Source organism: Lissotriton vulgaris, chromosome 7, assembly GCF_964263255.1.
Source record: "Lissotriton vulgaris chromosome 7, aLisVul1.2, whole genome shotgun sequence".
Lineage (NCBI taxonomy): Eukaryota > Metazoa > Chordata > Amphibia > Caudata > Salamandridae > Lissotriton > Lissotriton vulgaris.
Window position 1 is genome coordinate 1,347,265,208 of NC_141695.1, and position 24,145 is coordinate 1,347,289,352.

At 42.4% G+C, this 24,145-nt stretch overlaps 1 protein-coding gene across 1 annotated transcript in view; it reads left to right on the top strand.

The window, feature by feature from the left end:
- Positions 1-24,145, top strand: part of LOC147703664 (putative DBH-like monooxygenase protein 2) — a 531,825-nt gene that overhangs the window by 361,911 nt on the left and 145,769 nt on the right. The window contains exons 5-7 of the mRNA XM_086932001.1: positions 2,327-2,500; positions 17,940-18,042; positions 20,131-20,297. Coding sequence (XP_086788127.1) covers positions 2,327-2,500; positions 17,940-18,042; positions 20,131-20,297 — 444 coding nt within the window. The remainder of the gene's footprint in view (positions 1-2,326; positions 2,501-17,939; positions 18,043-20,130; positions 20,298-24,145) is intronic.

The window sequence follows — 24,145 nt, forward strand, 5'->3', positions numbered from 1 at the left end:
AAAGAGTTGACCTGACAGCATGATTTGCACCGAAAAGGTATGCAATGATTGCGTGGCACCAAAGCGGATCTGCACGTGGTCCTTGGATACAACTCTAACTCTTCAGGCAAATTTAGATCCCAAATTATTCGTGATGCCAGAGAAGCTAGATGCAGGCTGGGCCTGTAGGATGCTCCGATCAATGTGCCTGATGACCTAAGGAGAAGATGTAAGAGTAGCTGCTCTACCTGTTTGTGTCACAGAAGCTTGTACTGCAGAGGCACATATGGCACTGCTGCTCTCAGAGGTTGGTCAGTTCTGTAAGTCAATGAAGCGTGTACGCCTGAGGTCCATTCAATACCTCTTCTGTCTCTGGTGCAAGCTTGCATTCCTGATGGCCATAAGTCATAGGGTATTTTGTGTGTCTGCGTGTGTGTGAAGGATGCTAGCACTGCTGATGCACAAGTAGTTCCTCTCTCTTTTAAAAAGCATGCGCTGCCTCTTCCTGTGGTGTATCAGTTCCATGCATGCACAGGGAGATTGCACCCTGCGCTGCTTGCCCCTTGCACACTATGCTTTCCCCTCCTAGCAGTAAGGGCCTGATTACAAACTTCCGTTATATTGCGATCTATTGCAATTATATAAATGCCTCAAAGTTTATAGCATCAGATAAACTTTGCACCTTCCATTAAATTTGTTCAGGTCACACATGATTGACTTAAAAAGGCCCGGTATTTACTGACAGATGTAGATTTTGATGAGGTAGGCACTAAAATATGCATGTTATTCCCCACAATGTTCAAATAGATCATTATTGCACTCAATAAATTCCGAACACCTTGGTGTCAGAATTGATCTGGTGCGAAGATTATGGTATCCAAGACGGGCCACTCGTAATCAGGTATTAAGTGCTGTCCCCACCCTGGTAGCGTGTTCTGACCGCCACTACGCATCACCAGAAGTGCGCAGGGCTCTTCCTGACACCCAGAGCTGTTCATCATCCTGCCTTTTTGTTTGAGATTTGTTATTGTAAATTTTTGTTGAATGTCTTTTGTAGGTATATTTGGCTAAGCCCCTTCTAGCACCCTATGATCAATATTAAAATGAGGTTTCCAGTTGTGAAACCACCATAAGGACTGTAACCCTCTGCCCTCATTTTTCCTAAAAGTGCGTGGAAGTGGCATGAGACTGCAGTGTTTATTTATTTTGGGAAACATCCTTTACGACGCAACTTTTACCACGCAGTAGCTTTACTACGCAGGTTTTTCAACGCAAGTCATTACAACGAATTGCGCTGGGGGGCGCTCTAGGATAGGTAATAGTTTAATTTACTATCCAACACCTTCCCTACTATCCACGGGGACTGGAGTTGGAATAGTAAATTAAACTATTCACTATCCAGCACCCTCAAACGCAAGTCGTTGTAACGACTTGCGTTGAAAAACCTGCGTTGTATAGGCATGCGTGGTAAAAGCATGCGTTGTAACAACGTACATCCATTTATTTTAGTTGAAAAGTTTTATAAAGCACGGACAAGACCCTTATAGGTATCAGAGCGCTGTACAAATTTGTCAAAAACATGGGTAACCAAAACAGAATGGGATGGAGGGAGAGGCTAATAACAAAGGGGAAACATATCCGGTGGTCCTGAGATGGAGGGTTGGCTTGACCAGAACAGTTACAAGAGTTCCAAAGATAGTTACTAAAAAAAAGTGTGTATGGGAGAGTGTGTGTTTGTGTTAGGGTCTATTTAGGATCAGGTTGGGTATTACTGAGCCCTATGTCCGGTGAAGTGGTAGCAAGGGATTTGATATCTCTGCAGGGTCGGAGTGGCCTATAAGTCAATCAGGACAGGGACAGGAACAGACTAATTTGCATACAGCCAGGTTCTGAAACTGGGATGGTGCAGTGAGCTAAAAAACGGTGTTGGATCTAGCCCTGATCTCTTGACTGGGTAAGAGCTTTCTGCTTAATTCAGAGACTCTGTCCCTCACCACCCCTTGTTGTAAATACTATAAGTCAATCAGGCAGTGCACAAAGGGCTGGTCTAGCAGGTCAGCGCCTGGGCCAGTTTTCTGTCTGTTTAGGGGCCTATCTTATGGTCTAGTGGACCACTCCTTATTATTAATTTCCCTGATAATACCCCAAAGATTGCCTGCAGCAAGCATGAGTGCAGTCTCCCATGTCCTACAACACACCTATACAGCCTGGGTTTCTAAACTGAAAACCACCCGGAATTGCAACTGTGAGCCGCTTTTTTTTTAAGCTAACTCATTTGTTAAAGGAAGCCATATTTATTTGTGTTTTCTGTCCTAATCTGACACCCAGTTTTTCCTCCTGGTTGCAGTTCGAACCCATCATCCAGGCTGGGAACGAGGAGATGGTCCACCACATCGTACTCTACACCTGCCCCAGAGGAGCCAATCTCACCGCACCAACAGGGGTTTGCCAGAATAGGCGTTCAGGAGATCCTTTCACACGGTGTATCCAGAACATGGTGGCCTGGGCTGTGGGTGGAGAGGTGAGCTGGAGATAGTAGTTTATACTGAGGACTAACTGATTACCTGCTGGTACCTGATCAAAACAGCGCACTGACTGTGAGCGGCATGCCTCTCCAGCCTCCTACCTGTATGTCACTCTTTCTGTGTTGTGCAAAGAAGTGTTTCGGGGTGTATGGTAGTTGCACAATAGATACACTAACTCACTATGGCATCTAATAGATCTGAAAAAAGAACATGATGTAGGGAAACCGCTTTTACAATGAAGTCTTTACCATACAGCCTGTACCCCGCAGGTAAGAATCTGTACCTTTACTACACACGACTAAACACCCAGGCAAACATTTTTAAACAACATTATTGTGTTCAAAAAATTGAAGGGAGTTTCAGACACAGGTAGTAGTAAAAAAACTTTAAAGGTCATTTTGGGGTTCTGGGGTGGGTAGTGGTATAGGGAGCTATGGATAATTATAGGGTGTACGACTGGGCAGGGATACACGCAGGTAATGGTAATTTAAGGGTTTAGGGATGGGCAGTGGTAAAGGGAGATAAGGGTCATTTTATAGTTATGGGGTGGGCAGTGGTAAAGAGAGGTAAGGGGAATTTTAGGAATTACGTGTGAGTAGTGGTAAGGAAGTTTAGAGTAAACTAAAAACATGGGGGTCTTACCTTATATATACCTACCATGCGTGATAAAGACATGCGTGGTAAAGACTACGTGGAAAAGGCATGTGCAGTTAATGTATGCCTTGTAAAGACAAAGAACTTTTGTGTTATATGAGATGATTATAAAAAATATACACCTGTGTGGTAGATTCTTTCGAAATATAGTATTTTAATTATTTCTTTAAGTTTAAGAAATCCTGTATGCATGGAAGTCTTTGCAGTGTGAACAAAAGAAGCTGCAAATCTAACAGCCTGCAATCCATATAGTAAACAACAGAAAATGCACGTGCTGCCAATAAATTCATCAGAGATGAAACAAATGTTTATTTTTACAAAAAAAAAGTGTCATTTATTTATTTTATTTTGATTAGACTCATTTAGTCATTTAGTCTAACTTTTTCCAATTTTTCCATTTTTGTAAAATGTTATATTTGAATATAGGCCATTTGTTGTTTATGTTGTAAATAAGGTCTTAAAAAATGAACTTGGTAAAAATCTTCCTTTGAGGTAAAAATGACTAAATGAGTCTAATCAAAATAAAATAAATAAATGACACTTTTTTTGTCAAAATAAACATTTGTTTCATCTCTGATGTTTAGCCAAAAGAAGGCAGGTAATTGATTGGCAGCACGTGCATTTTCTGTTGTTTATTATTAGCTTGTGGCAAGCTGTGCTGTTGGGAGCCCGAACCCAGTAGTTTTTGTTCAAGGTTGCAATCCATATAGAGCACTTGGCTTACGTTTAGCAGGTTAGGACTCCCACTGAAGATTTAGACAAGGCATGATGTGAGTCCTGGATACATTATTTCAAGTTTGTTGTCCGTATCCTAGGGTGACCACCTCCCTACAGCCCATTATTAACAGTCTTTCTTGTCTTGAACTTCTGTGTAACAGCCTAATGCTTTCTGGGTGTTGTAGTCTTGTTTTACTGCCAACTAACATATCTGGAATCAGTGATTTGTTGGTGACATGTTCGGAACTGGAGACAGTGTCTCTAATGATCTGGAGTGATGAGGTCACCCTAGCTTATCCCCATACAGACTAAAAGTACATTCAAGGTGGAATCCGCACCCCAAGTGCATTCAAGGTTGAAAAAAATGAAACTAGATCAATTGCTGGGATGAAACCTTCTGTTTATTTTTCTGGTATAAACAATCTTCAACAGTTCCAGCCAACACGTGTTTGGTGTGGCAGAATCTACTAAGAGCATTTTCATGTCTCCATAAAGCCATTTAAAGTTGTTGTCCCAAAGATCAACTCAACAGCATCTATGTCAAGAAAGAGCAGGTATACTCATTATTTCTGACCTTATCATATAGTCGTGTTGGTCACCCCTAAACAGAGTCCAATGCAAGAAAAGTATCACAGGATGTCCATAAATAACAAGCTCAATCCCTTTTTATTGATATGGATGCTGCTACTTCGCTTGCCTTCATTATTCGGCTATATTCTTCATGCCATATTTTGCGGAAAACAGCAAAGTGTATTGTTCCCTCAGGTATCACCTGATCCTTTGTTTGAAAAAAGTGCTTTGCATGTTATCATTGTTGTATATCGCTAAATCAGGAGTTTCACCATTGGGAGTTAATGTATCACAGCCACCACATCAGGTATCACTATAGTACCATTACATGCAAGAGTCATTATATCAAAATGTAAATACTTTTCTAAAGAATGTATGTATATATTACCTACTGGCGATAGCCAGTAGGTATATATAGTTAGGACCTAGTTACCATAGGAAATGCCGAACATTCTATTGGGAATAACTTTGGCGCTGATTGAGGGATCTGCCTGTAATTTTCCTTAAATGTGCCTCACTGTGCTACGCTCCTTTCCTGAAAGTTCCGGGGGATTTGTCAAGTGAGGGCCGAGAAAAAAGGGGGTCCCAAAACGTGTTTTCCCCATGTTAATTTCCATAGGGACATTCTGACAAGGCTACAGCTCGAACTACTGAACGGAATTACACCAGATTTGGCAAAATGGTAGGGACTGGTATGGAGCAGTGCCTTTTGTATGTTTGGTGTAAATCCCTCCAGTAGTTCTTGAGAAAATTGAATGTGAAATGTAGCCCAATGCAATTTTCCATAGTACCTTTAGACACAGCTACAGCCTGAACGGCTGAATGGAATTACTGCAAACTTGGCAAAATGGTAGAGCCTGGTATGCAGAAGTGCCTTTTGTATAGTTGGTGAAAATCCCTCCAGTAATTGTTGAGAAAATCGACTTTTTTCAAATTATATATCTATGGGCGGGACACGGTGCGCGCCCGTGCATGCACCGTCCTTGCACTGTCCTTGCAGGTGCGCGGACCTCAGCGTGCGCGAGCTGCATGCTGATTGGCTGCCAATGTCTGTCAACACTCCAAAACAGAAATTGTTGGCAGCCATCTTGTGCCTCGGTAGACTGAGGCACAGGAAAGCAGAAAAACAAATGTGTAGAACTCAAAAAGGGGGCATGGTAGAAGTACCCTGACCCTTTAGGCCTGCTCAGGGGGTCCCACAAGGACCCCCCAGGCCCCCAATTATTTATTTATTTTTTAAATCGCGGGGTCCGCGCACGGTGCAAAAAAATTGGGTGGGGCCTGGCGGGTCCTTTTGGGACCCCCTGAGCAGGCCTATGGGGTCAGGGTGCTTCTACCCTGCCCCCTTTGCGTGTTTTGCACCTTTGTTTCACTGCTTTCTTGTGCCTTGGTTCTACCGAGTCACAAGATGGCTGCCAACACTTCCTGGTTTGGAGTGTTGACAGACAGTGGCAGCCAATCAGCATGCCTTTCACAGGAAAGCAGCATGCTCATTGGCTGTCAACACTTCTAACCAGGAAGTGTTGGCATTCATCTTGTGCTAGGTAGACCGAGGCACAAAAGAAGCAGAAAAACAAACGTGTAGAATGCAAAAAGGGGGCAGGGTAGAAACACCCTGACCCCCTGGGGCTGCTCAGGTGGTCCCAGAAGGATATTTACATATTTAAACGTTATCCGCTAATAGAATTAGCATTTAGGAAACCTTTGAAATTTATTGAAAAAACAATAGGTTTCACGCCTGACATAGTTAGGAATTAGCATTTAAAAAGTGGTACCAGAAGGATATTAACATATTTAAACGTTATCCGCTAATAGAATTAGCATTTAAAAAACCTTGCAAATTCACTTAAAACAACATAGGTTTCAGGTCATATATAGTTAGGAATTAGCATTTAAAAAACCTTTGAAATTCACTGAAAAAACCATAGGTTTCAGGCCTTATATAGTTAGGAATTAGCATTTAAAAAACCATTGAAATTGCTCCTATATAGTTAGTTGTACTAACTATATTTTGCGCGCCCGCAATCCGCTGCTGATGATGTCACATATTATATCATTCATGACATGGTCAGTGACATCACTGATGACATCTCAAATGACATCAATGATGACATCACTGTTGTAATATACGTTGATTGGCTGGTAGCTTAGTGCTACCGATGTAAGCAAGATTGCAAGTGCACTTAAGTTGATAAATCACATGGTCACTCCGACATGTCAAATATTCTAGAATTGGAATAGGTTTGTCATTAAATGCTGACTTATAGTGAGTCCCATTGACCGCAAATGTGCATGCACGACAGGACGTGCATTTGAAAAAACCTGTTTTCACCAACCAGGTACGTTTAGATGTTAATTCTGGTTGGGCCATATATATATATATATATATATTTATATATATATATATATATATATATATATATTCCTCGAACAGCAGGCACTCCTTCAGCTTGAAAAAATGAAATGCACACACGGAGTTTTGAATTAAAGCTTCAAAATGCTTTATTCGGTGGTCAGCCTTCTCCCCCCTATCGACAGACGCGTTTCGCCTCGCGGCTTTTTCAATGTCGATTGCAATCGTGAAAAACAACCATTTTGAACCCTCCACATGTCGTCATAACCATGAAGACAGAAGATGGACTTTCCACCAACCTCAATGATGTAGTTTATTTGGCGGCCATCTTGTGATGGGTAAATATAATACAAAAAACATATTTAAATTCATTTTAACGTGGAAGTGCAAAGCATAAAATTCATCTAAACCATAATTGAAAGACGAGGAATAGTTTCATTTACAAGCATATATATTATACAAAAAGTTCATCATTTTCAGTATATAACGCCTGTTCTAATCTTAACCACTGTAGGAAAAAAGAAACACGGAAAATATTCACAATCAATTCGTGAATAAAGACCAATTTCATTATCATAAACCCTACTGTGGTTTCAGAATAAAGCCCCGGTGGTGCCCACCCAGGGCACCTTCACACTATGGTTGGGAGTTGCATGGAGAGCCCGAAGCCCCCTCTGGCCCAAACCGGCTCACCACTTCCAGTGGGAACTGGCATTGCTCCCGCCCACAGGGAGCAGCTAGAAATGCTGCACCCTGCGGGTGGGAACATTTTTCATGCTCCCACCTGCTGGGAGCACACTTGGTGTTTGGTCCTGCTTGGTGGGAGTTTTGAAATTGCTCCCACCAAGGAAGAGCAAACACTTGTTTCACTCACCACTATGTCCCAGGGGTAGGAACCCGGGAACATAGCATGAGAGGGTCCTGGGGTCCCCAGAGCCATAAATAGCTTGGGGGGCCATACGGCTCCCCTCACCTTTGAATTGCATCCGGGCCCCAGAGAATGGGGTCTCGGGTGCCAAAATTGACTTTCGGCAGAGGGCCATGTGGCCCCTCTTCCCATTCTATATAATACAGCCTGGCCCAGGGATGGGGTTGCATGCCCCCTCTTTTTGATTATGGCCAGGCCCTGGGAATGGGTTCCCCGTTGCGGAAATCGGCCCAGAAGGGGGCAGTTAGGTGCCCTCCTCCCACTTATTAAGGCCAGGTTCCTTCTTACAATTGACCTAGACCTGGGGAATGGAGGGAGGACATGCACACCACCCTCTCCCCAAATATACCTACTGTTCCGTCCCCAAAACCTGGTCCACCTGGGGGGCATGAAAAAAACAAGCGCGGGAGGCTGTGCTTGTTTTTTGGGGGAATTTTGCCACAGATCATGGATCTGCTGCGAATTTGCAGGAACATGTTTTACAAAAACATTTTTAGCCCAGGCCAGGGTCCCAATGGGATGCGCCACCTGGCATCGGGGGTCATGTATTCCTTCCAGGCCCCTTTGTGTTTTTTTGGTCTGTTTTTTGGGACTCAGCTGAGTCCAAGTCCCGGGCTGTCTGCCACAATTTCCTGGTTGAAGTCGTGGCAGCAAATCATGGCATTGCTGTTGGCGTGTGGATCCGCCTATTCGCTGCGATGGATCCGCATCTCTAGATAAACAAAAATCTTTTTTCTTTAATAACTCCAAAACTATTGACCACATTACAAAAAGCACTCTTTCTAGCCCAAGCTCTGGCTATCTGCAAAATTTGAAGTAATTACGTTCAGAGTTCGGGCTGTAGTCATTTCTTAAATCTCCATGGGAAATTGCATGTGGTAAATGTTTTTGAGTATCCCACTCTTTCTTGGCCACTGCCTGACAAATCACCCAGTAACTTTCCAGACAGCAGGTGAAGTGACTGGCACACTAGAAAAAACAGCAATGGACCGCACACCGCTAGCCCCTCCTCCGGGTCGCCGCTAAGCACTCTGGTATGTGAAGTGCCTGAAGTTTGAAGAATTACTGAAAGTTCGTAAGTGGTTCTCCTATGTAGGTGCAAGTAGATACTTGTTATTCCCCCGATATCTAGACCCTGGACATGGCCCGGGATTCGGGATATCTTCCCTCATCAGTAGAGAAAGTCAATAGGGGTGGAAGAGAAGGCTGCCTCGTAACCTTCACGGGCCTTGTTGCCCAGCACGCAGGTGCGTCGTCCAGAAGCTCGTCAGCTTGGGAGGCTCATGGGAGCCCTTATGTAGAAAAAACAGCAATGGACCGCACACCGCTAGCCCCTCCTCCGGGTCGCCCCTAAGCACTCTGGTATGTGAAGTGCCTGAAGTTAGAAGAATTACTGAAAGTTCGTAAGTGGTTCACCTATGTAGGTGCAAGTAGATACTTGTTATTCCCCCGATATCTAGAACCAGGACATGGCCCAGGTTGCAGGATATCTTCCCTCATCAGTAGAGAAAGTCAATAGGGGTGGAAGAGAAGGCCGCCTCGTAACCATCACGGGCCTTGTTGCCCAGCACGCAGGTGCGTTGTCCAGAAGCTCGTCAGCTTGGGAGGATCATGGGAGCCCTTATGTAGAAAAACAGCAATGGACCGCACACCGCTAGCCCCTCCTCCGGGTCGCCCCTAAGCACTCTGGTATGTGAACTGCCTGAAGTTCGAAGAATTACTGAAAGTTCGTAAGTGGTTCACCTATGTAGGTGCAAGTAGATACTTGTTATTTCCCAGATCTCTAGACCCGGGACATGGCCCGGGTTTCGGGATATCTTCCCTCATCAGTAGAGAAAGTCAATAGGGGTGGAAGAGAAGGCCGTCTCGTAACCGTCACAGGCCCTGTTGCCCAGCACGCAGGTGCGTCGTCCAGAAGCTCGTCAGCTTGGGAGGCTCATGGGAGCCCTTATGTAGAAAAAACAGCAATGGACCGCACACCGCTAGCCCCTCCTCCGGGTCGCCCCTAAGCACTCTGGTATGTGAAGTGCCTGAAGTTCGAAGAATTACTGAAAGTTTGTAAGTGGTTCACCTATGTAGGTGCAAGTAGATACTTGTTATTCCCCCGATCTCTAGACCCGGGACATGGCCCGGAATTCGGGATATCTTCCCTCATCAGTAGAGAAAGTCAATAGGGGTGGAAGAGAAGTCGGCCTTGTAACCGTCACGGGCCTTGTTGCCCAGCACGCAGGTGCGTCGTCCAGAAGCTCATCAGCTTGGGAGGCTCATGGGAGCCCTTATGTAGAAAAAACAGCAATGGACCGCACACCGCTAGCCCCTTCTCCGGGTCGCGCCTGCCTGACAAATCAACCAGTAACTTTCCAGACAGCAGGTAAAGTGACTGGCACACTAGTTTTTAAAATGTCATAAGATTCATCAAACAGCTGCAGAATTATTAGGAAAACAATAAATGCTTTTCCTATGGAAACTAGGTCCTAACTATTACTACCGATTGGCAACTGCCAGTAGTATATATATATATATATATATATATATATATATATATATATATACACATATTCTGGGTTTTGTGGTATTTTGGAGTGCAGCCAAAATGCAGGATGTGCAGGTTTTAGAGGCGATGCCACAACAAGCCCCTTAAAGATACAAGGACTTCATCTCTCTGTCAAGAAAGGGCCTGCACTCAAATATCTGAAGTAATCTATTTATTTCAAAGGCAGCACTTGAATAACTAGGAACGCGTTTTGGCTGTTGTTTCAGCCTTTGTTTACCTCAAAATGCATTGTGCTGTTCATTTCATTTCTGTTTTCTCCACAGGTGTTGGTAATTAGTTAAACATAAAAGTGTTACTCCCATGTTTAAAATCACTCAAAATTGTCTTTCGCACAACCAGTTGTAATGTATAATTAAAACATATTTCTTTCAGTCCCAGCAGAATAATAAAAAACCTTTTATTTAAATTTTATTAGCATTGAGCTTGCTGCATCACGTTCGTGGAGTCCATAAATCATGTCTTTACGTTGACATGTTCATTCCAAAAGAGTGGGCTGCCTCTCACAAAGAAAATGTATGGACTCCACGAAGGAACCGACACTCTGGAGGTTTTCTTCACCGATTTAATACAACAGAAGGCTCCTGGCGCACCCGCAATCCACTGCTGATGATGTCACATATTATTATTATTATTATTATTATTATTATTATTATTATTTATTTTTATAAAGCGCATAGTCACCCGGAAGTATCCCAGCGCTGAGGAACCTAAGAGACATGACTGAGGACTGAGTTAACGGGAGGAGCATAAGGGCTAGGGGAAAAGATGTGTTTTTAATCGTTTCCTGAAACGGAGGTAGTGGGGTTCCAGACGAAGATCTCGTGGGAGGGAGTTCCAAAGACGGGCCGCATGAACCGCGAACCGTCTTCCTCCTGATCGTGCTTTCCTAAACCTTGGGGCATTGATAAGGTTTTCTGCATTCATGACATGGTCAGTGACATCACTGATGACATCACTGATGACATCACTGATGACATCATCCAGTGACTGTATGTTTCTGTAAAGTTAAAATATGTCTTACATATTGAAGAATGAGTGGATGTATAAGTGTCTGGATGAAGGATTTAGTAGGTGCATGACTGATTGTATGAGAGAGTGATTAAATGTGTCTCACTGAGTGCATGGGTTAGTGACTAAACTGTCTTAATATGTGCATCATTATATCTGTTGTTCTTTAAACTGCTGCATGTGTTGATCAGTACCTATATGAGTAACTATATGGGTTATTGATTGGTTGCCCAAGGATTTGTATGGGAGAGTGAGTGTGTGTGTGTGGGTGTCTGGGAGGTGTGTGACTCTGTGCATAGATGTGTGAACAGTTGATTCACTAGATGTATGGGTTCAAAACTGCATGTGGAAACAGCTGTATGGGAGGTTGACTGTGTGCATGAGTGTATTGGTGAGTGAATGGATATCTCAGTGCTACATGTCAAAGTAAGTACATATGTAAAACACAGTACGTGTGAGAGTTGACATATATAAATTACTGTGTATAAGAGCTAGTGAATGTGTGAGTGGCTGCATGGATCATTGAAAACTTGTATCAGTGATTGTATAAGAGAGTAAATATGTGTTAGAATATGTTTGAATAAGAAAGGTGTGTATAACTGTATAGTTGAGGAAATGGAGGTGTGATTGATTCTTTGCATGACTGACTAGGTGTATGAGTAACTCCATGGATGAGTGACAATCTGTTAGTGTCTGTTTACACTGAGTGTATCTAAGGTTATATTAGAGTCTGAAGAGGTTCATCATATTATCACATGAATGATGTCATCAGTGATGTTGTCAGTGATGTCATTTGAGTTGTCATCAGTGATGTCACTGACCATGTCATGAATGATGTAATATGTGACATCATCAGCAGTGGATTGCGGGTGCGCGATATATAGTTAGTGCAACTAACTATATATGCGAATTTCAATGGTTTTGTGTGAGTAAAATAAGGTTTTGTAAATGCTAATTCCTAACTATATATGGTCTGTAACCTATTGGTTTTTTTCAGTGAATTTTCAAGGTTTTGTAAATGCTAATTCCTAACTATATATGGTCTATAACCTATGGTTTTTTCAGTGAATTTCAATGGTTTTTTAATAGCAAATATCAAAAGCTGTAAAATGTATTCTTCTTTTAATGGAAAAATATATTTTATATGTTTTTAATATAATTTTTTTATGTATATATATATTTTTTTGTTTCGCTACCGGTCCGCGCACCGCGTAGCTTCCCGTTAGCTCAATTTGGTGCCGCGACCCGGTCCGCGAACCAGGAAACGTTCCGTTAGCGCAACTGCCGCGCTAGAAAACAACATCGTGACGCGTCGCGTAAACGCGACGTATCGCGTTGCCGCGTAATGCGTCTTATGACGCGCCGCATTAGCGCACCCGGAAGTGCTCCGGAGCGAGAACCGAGGCGCGAAGCGCAGCACCCTGGAAGCGCTCTGGGTGCGTAGCGGGACGCGTAACGTAAGCATAACAGGTCATGTGACTTGTTCATAAAACTTTTTATTGGTTCATTTTACTTTTGGTTTCCTAATGATGTAAGGCTAGGTCATGTGACCTGAAAATAACACTTTTCATTGGTTCATTACATTTTTTTATCACAAATGATGAAAGCCCCCACCTTTTTTCCTCACTCTGACTTTCATTTTTATGAGAGAAAGACCTACTTTCCATATTTTGAAAAATGGCAAGTGTTGTAGCTGCAGCTGCTGGAGCCACTCCACCACCACCACCAAAAAAGGATGGACCACCTCCTCAGGTCCTCCTTAATCAAGAGGAGGAAGAAGAGGAAGAGGAGCAAGTGAGCAGGCTGTTTTTGCCTGAAGAGCCAAGGAGGTCCCATGTGAAAATTAATTATATCTGGCAATTCTTCACATTTCCCCGGCGCCAAAAAAAGTAAATGCACATTACGTCACATGTCTGATCTGTGACAAAGAACTGTCCCGAGGGACAGAAAAAAAGTACAGCTTCAGGAATTACACCATGCATCGCCACATGGAGAGGTGGCACCCTGTTAATTACATTGCTGCGCAGGTACGTGACCTGCAGGAAAACCCTCTCCTGTGGCCAGTACATCAACCGAACAGGCAGTGACGGGACCAGAGGCGAGGGAGACGGTGCCAAACATCCAGATGAACTTCGGGAACATGAAGCATACCTGTATTTTTTGCGGCAAATTAATTTCCTATGGGGAGAAAAGTATAACTCTAATCAACAGAGCTTATGAAAATCATAAATGTACAAAACGGCCCAGAAAGTAAATTATCTTTTTTTTTGTTGCTCCTGTTGAGCCCTTTATAATGACTGATTTTCGTTTCCCCCTCCCCAAAAAATCAAAAAAAATATAAAACCGTTCTTAAAATACAAAAAAGTAAAAAAATGTTCATAAAAATAATAAAAAAAATTTAAAACAACAAAAACAATAAAAAAAGTTATTTTCAGAACTACCTCCCATTTATAAAAAATTGCTAGAATGTTTAGCACTCTGGCAACCTCATTTTCTTTTGATTCGCTTCCCGGTTCGCGCGCCGGTACGCGAACCGGAAGCGAAACAAAAAAAAGAAATTTAAAAAAAGGAAGAGTGAGTATAAGGGAAGGCAACAGAGAGTAATGTTAAAAGAAAGACAGCTAGAGGGAGTAACACAGAGATACTCTTTAATAGATCTATTTTCCAAAGAAAAGATGTAAGAGGGTATAATTGAGAAAAACAAAATAGATAAGGAAGTGAAAGAAAAAAAGGAGAGTAGAAGAATAATAACAAGAGTTACTTGGAGAATGTGAGTGAATGTTCAAATTAAGAAGAAAAACAGTAAAGAATGTGGAATGAGAGGTAGGGATAGAACCGGACTAAAACAACAAGCGTGAGGGAAGGTGTTAAGAAAACAGTGAGCGAAAGTAAATAGGAATAAAACAAGATGTGTGACAGTGAATAAGGTTAAAACATATGGAATAACAGAGAGAAAAAACAGAAAGCAGAAAAGAAGAAGTGACAAAAAAGGAATAATTGAAGCGGCAAAGAAATGTAAATAACATAGTGTGCTTCAACTACAGGGAGAAAGCATAATGAACAAGTAGTGAAAGAGTGAAGAGACAGAGACAGTGAGAGTAATAGAGACGGACTGAGTGAACAGGAGTGAGGAACTATGAAAACAGAGGGACTGAGAAAAGGAGTGGAAAGAGTAGAATAAGTAAGTAATAGAAAAGGAATGAGGGAAGTAGCAAAGGCAGGAAACTGAGGGTTAACCCCTTCGGGGCTGATGACAAGCTGGGCTCGTCATGGCGTAGCCTCCTCGCACGCTGATGACGAGCCCAGCTCGTAACGTAACATGCGATTTAGAAAATCTCTGCGTAGGAGCGGAATTGCGCTAGCGCGCATGTGGTTTAAGAAATGAAGCAGTGGAACTAATAGAAGTTAAATGTGATAGAGATGTAACGGAAAGAGTACTAAACACTTACCTTATAATTGTCGTTTACTTAGACACTTGTTATTTTTATACTTTCAATCTGTGAAAGAAAGAACAAACATTTTAAAAATATTAAAACATGTATTTAAAAATTAGAAAAGACAAGGGAAAAGATTAAAAATCATCCAATTTTACAAAGAAATAAAGTTAGAGATAAACATGCAGAAAGAAAGAGAAAGAAACGGTGATAGACAGATAGAGACAAAAAGAAATTGTAATACAGTAAATTACTAAGAGAAAAAAAAGGAAGATAGTTTCATTGACAGAAAAGAAGGATGAAAGAGAAAACTAAATTGAAGATGTGTAATATACTAAAAGAAAGTGAGTAAGGTAAACTATATAAGGAAAGGGTGAATAAGGAAAAAAGTGTGACGGAGAGAGGAGACGTGAAGGAAAGACTGTCAGATACAGACTGAGTAAGGCAAGAAAGAAAAATAAGTAAGTGAGGGTGAGTTATACTAACTGATTGCACCACAAAAGGAGAACCTAAAAATTTTTAATTTAGAAAACAAAGGGAGGAGAGATGGAAAAGACAAGCGAAACAGAGGGTCTAAAAGCTGGAAAATGGTGCAAGGGAGAAAAGAAAAAAGCAGAGTTAGAATAGGGAAACAATGTTTGAAAGATAAGTGCAGTTAGAGAACAAGGGTGAAAGAGAATAAAACAAAAGGCAATGTGAGTATCTAAAGAGGATTGATAGAAGGTAGTAAAAGATGAGTGAGCATGAGACAAGATAAGTACATATTAAAAATCACAATTCAAAGTACAGAATTAATTATACATATTAAATGGTTTATTTTTGCTGTTCTTAGAATATATCAAATTTCACTAAAAACAGTGAGTTGAAGGTATTCATCATATAACAGCGGTGTTTTATTTTATTTTTTTTCGACATATATGAGCCTCCTCAGCCACCCTTAGAAAACCTAGGGGGTCAGGATCCGTCTCCCGTGCCCCCTTATACCCTATCCCAACATTCTTTATCCTTCATCTTGTGTCTAAATTCATCCGAAACACAAGATGGCGGACTCCCGTTACGCTGCCGGTTAGTTTCCCGATACGCTATCCGGAACGCTACCCGGTTCGCGTACCGGGTAGCGCTTCTACCGCGAAAAAATCGAAACTTTTATTTTTTTTATTTTTTGCCCCACGGGACCTTTTAATAGCCCCCACATCATTCCTAGGGTGTCAGGAGGGGTCTACCTTGCCCCCTTTCATTAATTTCCCCCTTCTTTTTTCTCCACCTCTTGTCTCTCGATCCTACCGAGAGACAAGATGGCGGCCGTTCCGGACTGTTTAGAATGTTGACAGACACCGGAGAGCCAATCAGCTTCACTTCGCGAAGTTCCGTTACGCGTCAGGTACGCGAACCGGGGCGCTAACCGGAGCGCTGTTACAGATATATATATATTTTTTTTGAACGGTAATTTATCAAAATCCACTGGAGCACATTTATTGAGACATAGCAAAGGCACGTCGGGCAAACAATATCTACAATTTTGCCAAGTTTCGTGGAAATCTATTGAGCCGTTCCAGCTAAAAGTGAGTCCAACCGCCCTATAGAAAATTGCATGGGAAAAACGCGTTTTGGGACCCCCCTTTTTTCTCGGCCCCCCCTTGATGAAACCCCCCCAAATTTTCATGGGCTGCTCAGAAACAAAATGTTCCATTTTCCGGAAAATTTCAGCCAATTCCGTCCACAAACGTCAAAATTATTCGACATAGAATTTTCAGACATCCCATAGGAAAAAAAATCCTAACTATATATACCTACTGGCGACCGCCAGTTGGTAATGTATATATATATATATATATATATACAGACAGATAGATAGATAGATACAGTAGATACAGATATAGATATAGACATAGACATGTGTATAGATAGTGTAGATATATATATATTTAAAATGGTTAAGCAATAACTAATAATGTAGAAAATATATTTCGATATGAATAAATATAAATAACTGCGGTATAATGACTCTTGCGATCTAGTGGCCCCATGTAATTTTCATGAAAACTTCAATGAAATTATATGTGGTATGTAAGTTCTGGTGGCCCGGTGGATTGATGCATTTCAGAAACATATTTTTGACCTCTTCCCCACAGGTTCATATCCTATCATGTACACTCAGCCGTTCCTCCTTCTGAGGTCGATAAAATGAGTACCACTGAGTTGGGTAACAATAAACACCTGTTATTAAGCACCAAGAGACCACTAGGTCTGAACGTGTGCTTTATAAATACACGTTACATTATGCAAAGCAGAAACTGTACGTGAGGGCATATGTCAAGTACAAAGCAAGCAAGATGCCAATGGAAGACTTATTTTAACTGAAAATGTTTCGGGCTGCAGCACACACTCATTTCATGGTTTCCACAATCATTTCCCCAAGAACAAAAATTACACAAAAATGATAACTATGAAAAAAGTATAACATCTTGTGTAATAAAATGTCTCCCATGGCTTACTTCTGACACACATAATCAAAAAGAGAGAACTCATGACTCTTCATAATCCTGCCATGAGGATGAAGCATGCCACCAGATGTATTGGTGGGTGAGTGTCCTTTTAAAAAAGAGGCCTATCTCTTCCACCACCAGGAATAAAATAATGCTAGGGAGGCAGGAATATGGAGAATTGCAAGGTATTTTTTATTGATTAGGAATCTTATAGCGGTTGAAGGCTGAGCGAACCAGTGAACGCAACTTCTCACCTTCCTCTTTTTAGTATGTGTTACTTTTGACAGACCCACACCATTGTATTGTAGCTATACACTTAATAATAGATCCTTTGGTTAAGCTATGCCAACATACAAACAGAACCTGTGAGGAGTACCCGAGCTACACGTATCTCTGTCGATTGAGTCTGCTTCTCTCTGTTGATCCATCCTTTTCATCTTATACGCCCCCATTCACTTTGTGTCCCATTCGACTACTGTACATGGGTGCTCGTTCTCACTGTCTTAACATGTCTTTCCATGTCTGTCCTCAGTCCCTGCCACAGATCTTTTTACCTTGCCTTTCCTTCAGTCACACATCATCCTTCACTCACCTCTCCATCAACACATCTCCTTTCCCTCAGCTATCTTGCTCCTTTATTCCCTCTCTTCTGTTTCTCTTCAGTCACCAGAATTTCTACAGAGGTCCGATATTCCTCTTCACCCTCATGATGTTTTTCTGTTACACCCCAGGCTTTCCAATTTCCCAGTGATGTTGGAATCTCTTTGGGGACTCCTGATGATCCAACTCATGTGATGATGGAAATTCACTACAGCAACTTCAAGGCGACTGCAGGTACTGGGGTCAGTGCCATATCTGTGGAGCAGTAGGGGCACGTGTTCCAGCAAGTGGCAGCTCATGTGAATGGATGGTTTATTGGTTGCATGTGCCATGGTACATTCAATGTTTGCATTGTTCAGCATTCATCCATCATTTGTTCTTTTTGTTTTTGTGGCCCTAAGTTCGACGGGTATGCCCAGATGTGAGTCCCGTGCTCACTGTGCCACTGGATTCAAAGCTAGCCTGGCTAATGAGGTTTGATACCTCGACACTGGTCACAGGATGCTTGTTTCTGGTTCAGGGAGGACCTGGCCTGGCAGTTCGGCTGGACTGTTCACATTAGGAGCAGGGTCAAGACTGATTTGCATATGGTTGGGTCCAAACTGGGGTGACGCGGTGAGCAGAGAAATGATTAATTAAACTCAATCCCTGTGACTGGGGGTGAATGTTTGCATTGTTCAGGATCCCGTCCATCATTTGTTCTTTTTGCAATGATACATGCATGTGGCAGGTCAAAAATATGGATGGTGCAGTGATACTGACATACAAGTGGAAAACTGCACAATAGTTTCAATGTTACATTCCTGAGATAGACTATGTGATTGGTAGGGGCGGTGGGGCTTATAGGAAAGTGAGCGCAAGTCAGTTGTTATAGTTCCCGGATGTATTAGCCAGTGAAAACAGTAGGTGCTGTGGTGCATACATATAGTAGACCATGTGGAGTGTTATATACAGTGGTACATGAGCTGACACTGTACATACCGAAGGAAATGAAATTATCCGGCTGTGTGCTTGGCATTCCAGTGGCACATGAATGTGACAAGCCTGGGGAAAGCAAATTTGGTTAGAGATTCATATGTCATTCGTGTGAGCCGTAGGTGTGGTGGTGAATTGAGATTACAGGACATATAAGCATAAGAGATGGTGGTACATGCAAGTAGGAAGTGGTGTGGGCAAGCAGTGCAATGAAATGTGCATGTTGCAGTTTATGCCCCCAGGAACAAGACTGACCCATGAGACTTGCGGCATGACATGGCTGTGTCCCCACCCAAGGGAGATCCTTGCCTTATCAATAAGAAAAGTCGGATTGAGCAACTTGTTAAACTAAACAGAAATAATTCAACTTTGTCAATGTCATATGCAAACTTTAATTAAAAAAAAAACTCCTGTATTTTGAGCTTCTTAAAAATGAATACAACTTCTAATTCGCCATTGACCTATGGGACCATAACAGAAGCCACTCTACAGAAAATGTGTGTGGAGATGGGTCTGGTATTAGGAACCCCATTCTTTAATGGGCGTGGTAGTCTAATTTCCTGCATGTATTTACCCCATACTGGGCCCGGTAACTCTTAATGTCCCAGAAATGTGTCTAGATATTGGCTGGAATCGGTATCTTCAGGCACAGTATCTCTCCCTCCAGTAGCGTTGTCAACTGGGAATGAGGGACTAAGGGTCTTATTTACAAGCCCCTTGCATCACCGGTAAGTCACTTTTTTCCATATTGAAAGTGACGCACTGGTGGGACAAGGGGAGTGTAAACAAACCTCTAAGCTTTTTGTTTTGGAGACTCTACCAGCAACTCTATGACTGTCTGTGACTGACTGTATCCCACCTGAATCGAGCTTATACAATTGGATGGTGTCTCACCCAATGTGAATCATGGCTGGTTCTATATTTTCTAGTACGAAGACAGTAGACAATCCACAGACATGCCTTTGAATAAAGTTTATAGACTGATGGCTGTGGCTCTGTGACCCATACCGTGTTGGGAAACAACGGGTAATAGGATCTTTACAGTCATGCAATACTGTAACAACAAATATTGGAAGTACATGATCAAATTATATAAAATAGGAAATAGTTTGAGATTTGTTCTAAACTTTCACCAAATGAAAGACATTGGCGATGTCCTTAATTGTCCTTCGCGACCTTGTGTGGTTGTCAGAAATACACATTTAACCACTATTTTGCTCTAGACATGCATTATCTTATTCTCCACATTCGCCGGTGTTGTCTTTCATTATTTAAGACGCAATTTACCAACATCACCCAAACGTGTTTTATCTGCCCTTTACACTAACTTCATGTTTGGTCTCACAGGGACCCAGGACAATTCAGGAATACGTCTCTACTACACTTCGGAGGTCCGAAAATATGATGCAGGAATCCTAGAGGTGGGCCCTACAATTCAGGAAAGCATCTTCATTCCACCCATGGTTGAGTCCTTTAAAACATATGGATTGTGCAAGATAGGCAATTTCATAATGGTAAGTGTTTGGCACCAAAGGGTGAGCATATTCATTTTATTCATGCAGCCAAAAAATTCTGCATGTTTTTTTCCTAAAAAGCGGCAATGGATTTGAAAGGTTATGAGGTCAGAGCATACACATAATATTTACATTGACCACTTGTATGGTTTTCATAGATTTTGAGACAGGTATGTACTGTGCATGGGGTATAGTTCGTTGTGTTTCCCTGCCCTGAGTGCCCAATTGTGCCTATCTGGTATCCTGGTTTTGGATTTTGGCCCTGGTATAACGCTAATCTCACATGTTTGAAGAGGCCTAGGATTAAGGTCCTGGGTTTGTCATGTGACCTGGAGGGGCTCACAAAGCATGCCTTCATTAACCACATGGCTGCTAGGCGTTTTCCCGTCCTGCGCTGAAAAAACAAAATCACAATAATTCATGACGAGCTGGCCTTGTCATCCGCGCACGGCAGGTAAGCGCCATGACGAGCCCAGCTCGTCATTAGCTTCGAAGGGGTTAAAACTCAATGAACTACTGTCCTATTGTGGGTTTACTTCATAATGCGGTCATGGCAGTATACCATGTTATGTGAATCCATGGTTGTGACCAGACCTTTTTTCTGTATCACTAGAGTGGAGGCCATTCATGTACATTTCCACTTCTATGAACTTCTCCAGTTCCTAGAGCTAACATTCTGCATGTATGCTTTAAGTGTATGTGTATGTATTCTGTGTGATACAGCAAAGCGGCATCATGGATGCACGCTAATGTCCTCAAGCTTAATGGTGAAAAAACAGGGGTCTTGATTCTGGGTAAAGATAAAGATCTCTGGGGTCCGCAACATTGGCCTACAGAAATGAGTGCACTACCGCAACTTTCCCACCATGTTCGCAACCTCGGCTTTATTATTGACGACTTACTATCTATGCGTCAACAAGCCATGAAGGTTGCTACAAAATGTTTTACCATTTTGAAGTGGCTGAGGAAAATTGTTTGGATGCTACCCAGCCCTACCCAGAGAACGGTAATCCAGGCCCTTGTTACATCTAGGCTGGACTACGGTAACCCTGGGCGTAGTTCACCAAGTAGCGCTACGCAAAGTGCACTTCGCACTATGCGAGCTACGTGTAGCACTATGCGAACTGCGTAGTACCCTGTTCGCGATGATTGCACAGTGCTGGATGCTTGTCCGCACTGTGCAATCATTAGAAAACGGCATGTTGCACAGTGTGAGCCGTCTTTTACTGCCGCTGGGGTAGATTTTTACTCGAGCGGCAGTTTTCTCAACGCGGACTGGTATTTTCTCATCGCGAGCGGTCGTGGACATACGCGACCACTCGCAATGAGAAACCTGACCTCCCCGCATTGAGAATTTTGCAGGGAGGTTTATTTTCCGCGCTCGCGATCAGCAACTTGATGTTGCTGATCGAGAACGGGGAAAAGTGTCGCCAGGATGTCATTTTGCCTGCTCACGGTCACCAACTTGACGTTGAGGACCGCGGGCATGCAAAAAATGACCCCTGCACTACGCTACATGTGTTTGCACTGTGTTAAGTGCAGTTCACGTAGTGCAAAGTAGCGCAAACTTCACAAACTATGCGAGCGTAGCATAGTGCTTTGCCCAGGGTTAGACTACGGTGACATCCTTTACCTGGGAGCTAATAAAGATGTGACACGTAAGCTGCAGCGGGTACACAACTCCGCTGCCAGATTGCTCTGTCGAGTTCCTAGAACAGCCTCTATCTCCAGCTCCTTGAGGGACCTTCATTGGCTCAGGGTCGAAAACCAGGTCAAGTTTAAAGATCTGAGTTATATGCTCAGAATTAAGCATGACAGAGCTCCCCTTTATTTGCAAAACTTAGCTCACCCCTACCTGCCTTCACGTACCCTTCGGTCTATTACCCAGGCCAAATTCCAGGTGCCTAGGGCTAGACTTTTTCTCGTACTTAGGCCCTGTACTGTGGAATGCTCTTCCTTTGTCTCTTCGCACCCAGACCAACTTCACACTCTTTCGTAAGTCACTTAAAACTTGGTTTTTTATTCAGTAGGTTCCATTCTCTTTTCTCTGCTGTCTCTGACGGGCGCCGGGAAACCCTTTATGGGTAGCTGCTGCACCTATATATAAATGTAAATATTAATAATGGTGTATGTGTGCGCGAGTCAGAGCAATGAAGGCCGTTGCACACAATATGGACGCACAGTTGTTTTCCCAGTGTATTATTACCTTTCCTGATGCTGGAGACCTAGACACTGAAGAAAAGGGTTCCTTTAGAAATTCAACTAGATCTTTTGCTTGGCAAGGTGCTGCTGATTAGTTTGCCAGAATGCTGCCTTTTGGTAGAAGGTAGGGGAGAGTGGTACAATTGCATACTATCTTGTACAAGGTATGGGGAACCTTCAAGTGAGGTTTGCCAGTTTGTGTTTCTCTGATGAATTCCTACAGTTGTTGATGACAGCCAAGTGCACAAAGCACAACCCTCCTTGTGCTTCTTTTGTGGATGCTTGAGACTACCCTACTGTGAGAAGCATCACTCTACAGGCTTGTGTCTGGAGAGTAGCCAGAGGAGGACACTTGAAAGGAGAACTGTCCCAAACTAATACAAATAATAAAGTGAATACATAACCTCCTGTCTGATTTTGGTGCATAAAAGTGGGTCCTCACTACCCCACTTGCCTTTCCAGTCCTCAATGGCCAAGGAAGTGATGCTTCGCAGATTACTCAGAGACCGATTTGCAACCAGAGCTGTTATCTATCTGACAGCCAGCTTTCCCAGAGAGGAGGGGACATTACCTGGATCTTTTGCTCGAAGACCTGTGTGCCTGGCCAGAAGTGCCTAGACACCTGCAAGTATGCTGAGGGAGGGAATGAGCCTGCCAACCTTGAACCACATATGTCTGTCCCAGAAGTGCTAGGTGCAGAGTGTCTTACATGTATGTGGGAGCACCCACAAGAGAAGGGCTGAGGAGAGCGAAATGCAGTTACTGGTGTCTGTGGTCCTTCAATCTCGATGTGAGATCTCCATTGCAAGAGAAATTTCTGAGCCAGTCAGGGCTATGGTTGCTTGATAGAAGGAACTAGCCTATGTGTGGCAACAGGAAACAGCCTTAACAACAAAGCCGGAACCCCGTATGCCTATACCACGCATGCAACACTACCACACAAGTCTGTACCACATAGAATTTTACAATGAATATGCCTTTCCCATGCAATGAATTTCGTTGTAAAGGCATTAATGGTAAAGACACATTAGTTGTAAAAGATATATATATATATATATATATATATATATATATATATATATATATATATATATATATATATATATATATATATATATATATATATATATATATATATATATATATATATATATATATATATATGCAAAAAAGAAGTAGAGAACTCTGGGTAGTTCTCAAGTTTAGGTGGAAAGCAGCCCCTGTTAGAGCACTCTCAACACCAGCAACACTCTAGATCTGCTCACCTCAAATTTCTGTTTTTCTATCAAAGTTTTTAAGCATAGGATTAGCACAGTGCTATCCACGCCGAGATAGAAAATGACAAAGTATTTTGCAATTCATACAGCAAAGTCTTTAAGCATAGGACTAGAACATTGCTGTCCTTGCCGAGCTGTAAAATTACAAAAGCCATTTATCACTCCAGGCACAATATTACAGCTTTGAATTAGTGAAATACCAACTCAAGCCAACCTGAAATGAGTAAAAGCAACCCATGACACAGTGTTTCGCTCTAATTAGAGCTCTTCAGAGAGGTATAGCTTTGTCCAGACACAAGGGAGCACCCAGTATTAAGTCAAAACAAAACCCTTTCAGGCATAGAGTGATGCATAAATTATGCAAAAAAG